At 43.6% G+C, this 8,412-nt stretch overlaps 1 protein-coding gene across 1 annotated transcript in view; it reads left to right on the forward strand.

The window, feature by feature from the left end:
• Positions 1-8,201, forward strand: part of hcn4 (hyperpolarization activated cyclic nucleotide-gated potassium channel 4) — a 56,544-nt gene extending 48,343 nt beyond the window's left edge. The window contains exon 8 of the mRNA XM_049718451.2: positions 145-8,201. Coding sequence (XP_049574408.1) covers positions 145-2,630 — 2,486 coding nt within the window. The 3' untranslated portion in view covers positions 2,631-8,201. The remainder of the gene's footprint in view (positions 1-144) is intronic.
• The last annotated feature ends 211 nt before the right edge of the window (positions 8,202-8,412 follow it).

Consider the following 8,412-nt stretch of genomic DNA (forward strand, 5'->3'; position numbering starts at 1 on the left):
GCTGTTGAATGAGTTATTCAGATGAGTACATTGAAAATGTCAGCAGAGCATTATCTGCTGACAAGAAATGCTCATTCTTGTTTTTTTCTTCTTTCTTTCTCTTCCATCACTCTGTGTGTGTGTGTCTGTTTCTCTGCATGAAAGGCAAGAAAAACTCCATCCTTCAGCATAAGGTGCAGCATGACCTCAGCTCGGGTGTCCTCAACTACCAGGAGAATGAAATTATCCAACAAATTGTGCAACACGACAGGGACATGGCCCACTGTGCCCACCTCCTGCAGAACGCCCCTCCCCAAACGCCACCGTCGCCCACACCTGTCATCTGGGCCCCGCTAATTCAGGCGCCTCTCCAGGCGGCGGCCGCCACCACCTCGGTCGCCATCGCTCTCACGCACCATCCCCACCTCCCGCCAACTCTCTTCAGGCCTCCGGTTTCCGTGCTGGGGTCCCTGAAGGATCCTCCCATTGGGCAAAAGAAGTTTCACACTTTTGGACCATCATCACCAGCTCCTGAATCTGCTGGGGAATCTCCCGCTAGCACACCTTCGAAACGACGCACAGGCGTGGACATGTCCTTACTGGCCTCTTTTCAGGCTCAGCATGTAGCATCAGGTTCAGGGACAAATAGCTCTAGTCAACAGGGTTTGGGTAGTGGAAGCCACCGTGGACTGAATGAGACAAAGTCAGGGTTTAATGTAAGCGGGTCCTCGGCACTTCCTCACAGACCGTACTCGTCGTCTGGTTCGCCCTCATCTAGTTTGGCCCAGCTGCACTCGCAACCGCAGCATCAGCAGCCTTTTCGCTCCACCACTCCGCCTTTGTCTAATTTCTTCCAGCAAACATCAACAGGTGGAAGCACGGGGTCTGGGATAAGCGGAAGTGCAGTCGGAGCCTGTGGCGGTGCAGCGGATTGGCCCCTGGGCGGAGCAGCCGGAGAGTCTTTGGAAGGGGTGAGCGGAGACGATGGAGGATGGGCCAGTGAGGTTTTTACAGCTGCGACGGCTGAAGCTAGTTCACTGAAAATCTTTAAGTTTGCCGCAGCTCCCAGTGGATCAATGGGGGGTATCTCAGGGGAATCACTCGGAGGGGGTTCCGAAGGATTAACAAGTGATACTTGTGGTAGATCAGCGACAGGGGACTCAAGCAGTGTTACCTGTGTGTCAGTAGCAGAGTCAGCCAGGAGATCTTTGGGTGGGGTCTCACTTGCATCACTAGGAAGGGCTTCCGGAGAATTACTCATAGAGATGAGCACTGGCAGATCATCAGGGAGAGCTTCTGGTGGTTCATTGGAAGGAACTTGTTTAGAATCAATGGTATCAACCACCACTGCAGGATCATTAGGGAGGTCTTCAGTTGGGACAGTGGGAGAGACCTCGATAGACTTCCTGGTCTCTACAACCGTTGCAGGGTCATTAGAAAGGACTTCCCGTGGGTCAATAGGTGGGACTTCTGAAAAACTACTTGTAGACGTGACCAATAGCGGATCGCTTGGGCGCCCCTCTGTTGCAACCAAGGTTTCTGGAGGATCAGCTAAAGGAGTAGCCGTGGGTTCCCTTACCGGTCTTTCGAGTGACTGTCTGATATCAAATCCCGGAGGAGGATCTCTGGGAAGGGCTTCCAGCGGAGCAGCAGCTAGCTTCATAGGGGTAGGTTCAAGTGGGCCAGGAGGAGGGGGTATTGCGACACTTAAGAACAGGACAACAGAGGGCACAGTCGGAGGCCATGCAGCGAGTGGCCCTTCAGGGGGCGCCTCTGGTGGCGCCACAGGACTTAATACTTCTTCACGTTGTCAGAGCCCAATATCTACTGTTTCTTCCAGCCCCATGCCAGGACAGCTTCTCTACAGTCAGCCACCCCCCAAGCATCCCCAAGTGACCCCCTTGCAACAATTTGCTGGAGGAGGCAGGACTACAAGTAGCTTGAACCTCCTCCACTCTCCTCCACATAGCTCCCCATCTTCAAGCAAAGGACAGAATGGCCAACAGCCTACTGAGGGGTCACCATCATCGCTTGGGCATTTTAGCCTGGCAGGTCTCCAATCTGGATTTCCTCCACACCAGTTGTCTTTGGAGAGGTCTGCCTTGGCTTCCCTGGCCCAGTACGGTTCAGCCAACGCCTCACCATGCCTTACTCCGGTAGCACCCAGCCCGACTATTCAAAGTCCTGTGACAAGCAGGACTTTCCACTTCAATGACCCACCCAGTGCCACAGGATCCCACAGTTCCCTGCTCATGCCTCAGTCTTCTCTTCCTTCGCATCCTTCGGTCCAGACACACACCGCAGGAAGAGATCCACAGCCCGGTCGTTTTTCCGAGGATTTAAAGCTGCTATCAAGCTCGCACCCGTCTCTTCCCCAGGAAGTAGCCCAGGCTTTTGGCCACCAAACTGCTTGCTCATCTGTGGAAACAGGTTATTACCACTCACCCTTCTCCTCACCCACTTTAAAATCCAAACCGTATAGCTCAGTTCCCGGTCATATGACTCCTCCAGTCCAGCTTTCTCCGGGCCGCCCCCATCAGACTCACTCCCCCGGAGCCTCGCCGTCCTCGTCACTCCGGAGGGGCTCCTCTGCCTGCTCATCGGATCTAGAAACTCCGACTGTCCGCTCAAAGCTTTCTTCCAATTTGTGAGGATTGATCACACCCTCCTGTGCCCCTCCAGACTGAAATGCACACAAACTTTTTCACGTTGTGAATTGGTGTCATTTTCATTTATCAGATGTCACTGTGTTCCGCCTTTTATTTGACCTTCAATTTGCTGTGATTTAAGAGACACTTTACCAGGTAACACTGTTTTACGCTTTGTCCAATTCTTATTTATACGTCATGTATATAGATAGAGGTATATTTAAGTGATACATTAATCAAGGAGGGTGTGAAAATGATCTCTATTTAAAGGACCGTCATTTCTTTACGGGAGAGGGCAGTTCAATAGACAAATACACATTTTGTCTGCAGGCACCTATGCACTAATACCTGCATCCAAGGCTTTTTGTGTGGCTCAACAAAAGCAAATCTACATTTTTTGCTAAGATGACACATCATCTGGGATCTCATATTGTTGATTCTCAAATGTATAGACTGTGCTTATTTATCACGTGTATGTGTGTATACCTTTTGAAACCTTATGACAAAAAGATTTTCGGAAACCAAAAAAGACTTCCAGTAAGGTAGATCCACCCTTCGCCCGCTTATTTTATATCACTTATTGTAATAATAATAATGATGATGCTTTTGAAAGCAGGGCGAAGAGGGACACAAGTGAGCTAGCCTCCATTACAATGTGGAGATTACGGTAGCGTGCGTGTCCCAACAAACTCACTTTGTCTTCCAAAACCATACCGCTGAACATGTGTCCGACACCCGTGTTGTTTCGTTCTTCCTGAATGTGTGCGACTGTTTGTGAGTGCGGAACTCAGTGGAACAGTCAGATGCAAGGCAACTTCATTTTTTCTTTTCTCCACGTTAAAAACTAGAACTTTCATTAAGCACATGTATGTGTTTATTCTCAGTCATCCTGATAATTGACCCTCCAAATTTGAATTGAAGGCAACCTTAACTCCTTTAAAAATCTGCTTTTGATTTAATTTTAATGGCTAAACTGCAATTAGCATGCCGTGTGTTGTAGCACTCGGACCATTTAATAAAATACAATTCAAATTTTCATCACTGATCAACGTAAATATTAATATGCGTTTTGTTTTTTTCTTCGACGGCTGCTATCTGGTCAACGTGGGCGTGTCTAAGATGTTAAATGTATGTACAAAAAATAATTACTGTAGCACTAAACAAGACTGTTGTGTCACTTGGCAATCAGGTTCAATATATTGGACGTGTTTTTATCAGCAGACATTTCTGTGGCTAAAGTGGCCTTTGGCAAGACTTGATTAACATTCTTGCATGCTTACAATGACCTGGATATAAGACTTGGTAAGTTCAAGTAGCATCTTCCCCAATGCAATACTTTAAGTGTAGCAGAAAGCATATGTAGCATAATGTTAGTGCGATTGCGACCATTTGGGTGCAGGGAAGCATAAATTAATTTGAAAGCTGTTTGTCTCCGCGCACTTTTAATTAGTACACTATTTTAATTCCTGTTTTTTCATGCCTACCCAGGGGAATTGTTCCACAGAGTGGATGTTGCTCAACTTCCCCTAGCTTATTATGTTGGTCCTAAACAGCAAAGTAGTTGACACTGAAAGTCTCAAATGGCTGCACTCTGTTGATGCTTCAAGACATGATTAATCAACAATCAGTTCTTCTCAATCAAATTATTGACCTTCACTGGATTATCATGCACTTTATTGGATAGTCTTTAGAATACAAACGTTCATTTTTAAAAATATCCTAGCACATCTTTAAAAGGTCAGTGACCTGACAAATTACAAGGGGAAAAAAAAAATCTGATTGTTTGTTCTTACTGCTCTTCTCATGTGTGGTGTACTGAAAAAGACCGACACAGCACGCATAACACAAATGATGCAATCACAAAATTTGAGTAGGTTAAATAAGCAGATCAGGAAGGGTGGGGTGCGGTGGCTCACTAATTCAGGATAATCGCTTCGGATAGTCTTTGCTTACTTTGATTGCAAAGGATGGGAAATTTTCAAATTTGACCAGATTGCCAATTTGGGAAAAATATTTTGGTGGACAAATAAGGACGGGGATGTGGCTTCAAGTAGTTGATCTGCAGCTCATCACGATATGCACAGAGTCAGGCAGGTTCCTCTCCCACAGCTGAGTCCCCATCAACTCAGTCAGAGCAGCCTTATTTAACAAGACATGTTTGTAGTCCCTTGACCCTCACAGGCTAACATGGAGACACGCACACGGCCACTCTGTGACCACCCCCTCATTAACACTTCCCCACAATTTTAGTAATGAGGTGCAGCAAACAAGCAGGACGTGACACTGCTGTATATTTACAAGCATGCAAATAAAAAAGCAACACGGATGCGTCTTAAATACCCTTAAGATTTGATTTTTGATGAGCAAGATTTCATTTCACCCTCGGGAGTTTGATTGCCAATGTTAATACATCCACATTAATAAAATGAGACGAGACACACACAAAAATATTTTAGAATAAGGGAACAAAATGTCAAATATAAAATTAATTTTTGTGTATATGGGAATAATAGAACAAAACGCAAAATATAAATATAAAATTAATTGTATTTTGTGGTTACGGGAACACATTTAATTTGTGTATATGGGAACACATTTAATGACACGCAGTAAATTTGTATTTGGAAAGTTCAGATTTTCGTGGGAGCCAATGGGTAACAAATTATAACAGAGCACCCCAACTTGCACAAAGTTTAATTATAACTCTCACCATGGTTTTCTGCAACTTTGGAGCTCTATTCTACCTTACAAATTTAGCTTGAATTACAACTTGTAAAACCTCAAGGGTGTTGGATATTCTATTAAAAAGTTAGCCCAACACTTGTACATCACTTATATTCATATCCTTTTTTTGAGTGTGATTGCACCAAGTTGGTTTATTCTTACAGAATTACATCATATATCACTACCTTTCCTCTTCTAGTGGCTCAAACTCCAAAAAAAAACGAAAAAAAGAAAAAAAAAAATCTGTGCCAGTATGACTCATAACTGTGCGTGGAAAGTCGTGTCGCGCGTCTACCACCATCCAGAGAACCAAAGGTTGCAGAGACCGAGCCTTGGGGGTGCTATGGCAGAGGACGGAGTGAACGCTAAAAATAATTCCAACTTCGCTCGAATCGATTACGATTGCGGTGAGCGGAGTTGGGGGGGAGGGGGTTACTTCCCTCCTCTCAGTGCGACGTTGGAGAGGTTTGAAGGGGTTGACGTGGAAGCACAAAAGAGTACCATGGGGGTACTCGTGCTGATATAAGACTGGTTTGGGCGTCTGGACTATTTGGTTTTTAAGAAAAGCGCCAGAAGGCATTAGTACGATCTTTTACGGAGATCAACGCAATCCTGAAATTGATTCGTTATAGTCTTCTCCATTGTAACTTCTTACGAGAGATGAAACCATCTTTGTAAAAATCTCGCTTAAAAGCATGGAATTTGTTGATGGAAGATAAGCCGTTATTTTTTTTATTATTTTTTCATGACCGTGCTTTGCATTTATGTAATGGAAATCAAATAGAAGTGGGAGGCAGCTGGGGTTTCATAATAATAATCCTCCGGGTCAAGAACATTTCTCAACTGGCGGAAGACTGCGTAATCCGAGTAAAAACCGTAAAAAATCACCAAAACTGGAGTAACAAGATTTTCACCTGACAGCAATGTTTCAACTTGAAGAGGATTTGCTATTTCTATCCTCCAAGACTATTTGCGTAACGTACTAGTACAGCGCTACATCAGCTGGGAATTACATGGGAAGGCAAATGGAAGGAAAACAACAACGAGGCTGACTCACTTTCTCAAGCAGCAAACCGTTTTCATAATGTCTCCTCGTCACCCGTCAAATGAACATGGCAGTTTGAGGGCAGCGCGGGAACAAAACAAAAAAGCGATGAAGGCCAGTGGAAGGATCACGAAAGCTCATAGTGTTGTGTCCAAACGCGTGTGACCATCTTGTTTATTGATCTCTTTGCTTATTCTTTAGCTGCGTGGGCGAAAAGAAAAAAAAAAGACATGTCAACAACCAGGTCCAATCCGTTGTATTTATTAAAAGTGAAAGTGTGAACTCCAATTCTAAAAGTCTTTGCTTTACTTGGTCGTGGAGTTACATTTTGCTTGCTGCACCTCCAATTTAGCCACCTAATCTTTACCTCCCACTTCCCTTTTGTGCTGCCCAGCTGGTGCGTGACTATTGGTTGATGAATCAGCGATGCACAATAATGGAATCGTTTGCTGTGATTGAGGATTAGAGGAGCGAAATCGAACCTGCATTTTGAGCCGGGGGAAATGAGGCATTTCGCTATACGCCAGAAGTCTTGGTACACAGCTTTGAACTGATGGATCAAGATGAGTCAGATCAACTTTTCCGCCCCTGTAGTCTATTTTCTATTTTTTTTCCTATTTCCATCTATCCGGAAAAATAACCAGAAAAGATTCAATAATTTTCCGGAAAAATACAAATGATTAAATCAGACTTGAGATCCACTTGTAACATTCTGTGTGCCACATTTAGTCTGGACTGGGTTGTGCTAACACTGTCCTGCTAGATATTAACCTCCAACTCCGTCCTGTTTTTTTTTTCTTCTATTTTTGGTATGAGTCTCAAGTTAAAATGAAAGAATGAATGTTACATTTGCCATAATTCATGTTGTACATCTGAATAAGTCTGCTCGCCCTATGACACGGCCTTTTATTTAGCTTCCGCGGCTAATGCGAGCATCCTCTTTTGCCGCTCTACTGAGATGGAATGACACGACGGTAATGTCACGCTGACCGCAAAGTGTGCAACGAATACATTTGTGTATGTGTGTGTGTGATGTCGGGCAGTTTAACCTGCATATGACCCAGTTTAAGAATAGCACGTAGCAATTGATTCAGAGAGCACGGCCGGATCCTTCAGGGTAGTAATGAGATTCCACTGTCAGGATCGTGGCTCACTTGTCAGTGAGAATCTGCGTTACTTCTCACTATTGCCTGTTTGTTTCAAAAACAAATATACATATATGTGTGAACAAAAAAGGCAAAAATGCACATTTATCATACAAAGCAGAACCTCATTTTTGTGAGGCCTCTTGAAGCCTCCTTTTGTTGAACCCTAATTCTGTACTATAACCTGTGGTGAGCGGCATTCTTTCAACTGTACTTATATATTTACCAAGCTTAGTATTTCCATAGGACCTACTTACTGTATATTTATGTATTTGTTTTAGATTCTAATAACTGATGTCATCACATGTACAGTTGTTGACATATCCATTTTTTGGTCATAACAAGAATATGAGACTTTCTGCAGGGAAGGCTCAGCTTGTGTATATATGATGTGTTCAAGGACACATGAGGGAGAGCGACGTTTTGAACGCTCTTGCTCACGATTAAAGGGATTATTACAATGATTATTTTCTGCTTTTAACACGGGATAAAGCAATAACGGACACGTGAGGCTGGTACAGGACTGTATGTATGTATGTGTGCGTGTGTGCGTGTATGTGTGTTTGTCAGTAAGAGAAGCTGGATCCACAAATGCGTTGTCGATAAGCACACATGCTGGATGAAATCATAAGGTATAGAATAAAATGAAAAAGAAACAATTGCTTGGAGTATGTTTTATCACTTTATCAGGTCCACTTGCACAATCTTACATAAGTGAGAAAACTTCAATTTGGCTGACTTTCACCACAAAATAAACCATTGATAATATTTATATTTGCAATTATTCCAGATTGCCCACTACCTTAATTGATCAATTATTTATTTATTATTATTATTATTATTAAAACATAATATATAAACATAAAAAAAA

Source organism: Syngnathus scovelli, chromosome 4 (genome assembly GCF_024217435.2).
Source record: "Syngnathus scovelli strain Florida chromosome 4, RoL_Ssco_1.2, whole genome shotgun sequence".
NCBI lineage: Eukaryota > Metazoa > Chordata > Actinopteri > Syngnathiformes > Syngnathidae > Syngnathus > Syngnathus scovelli.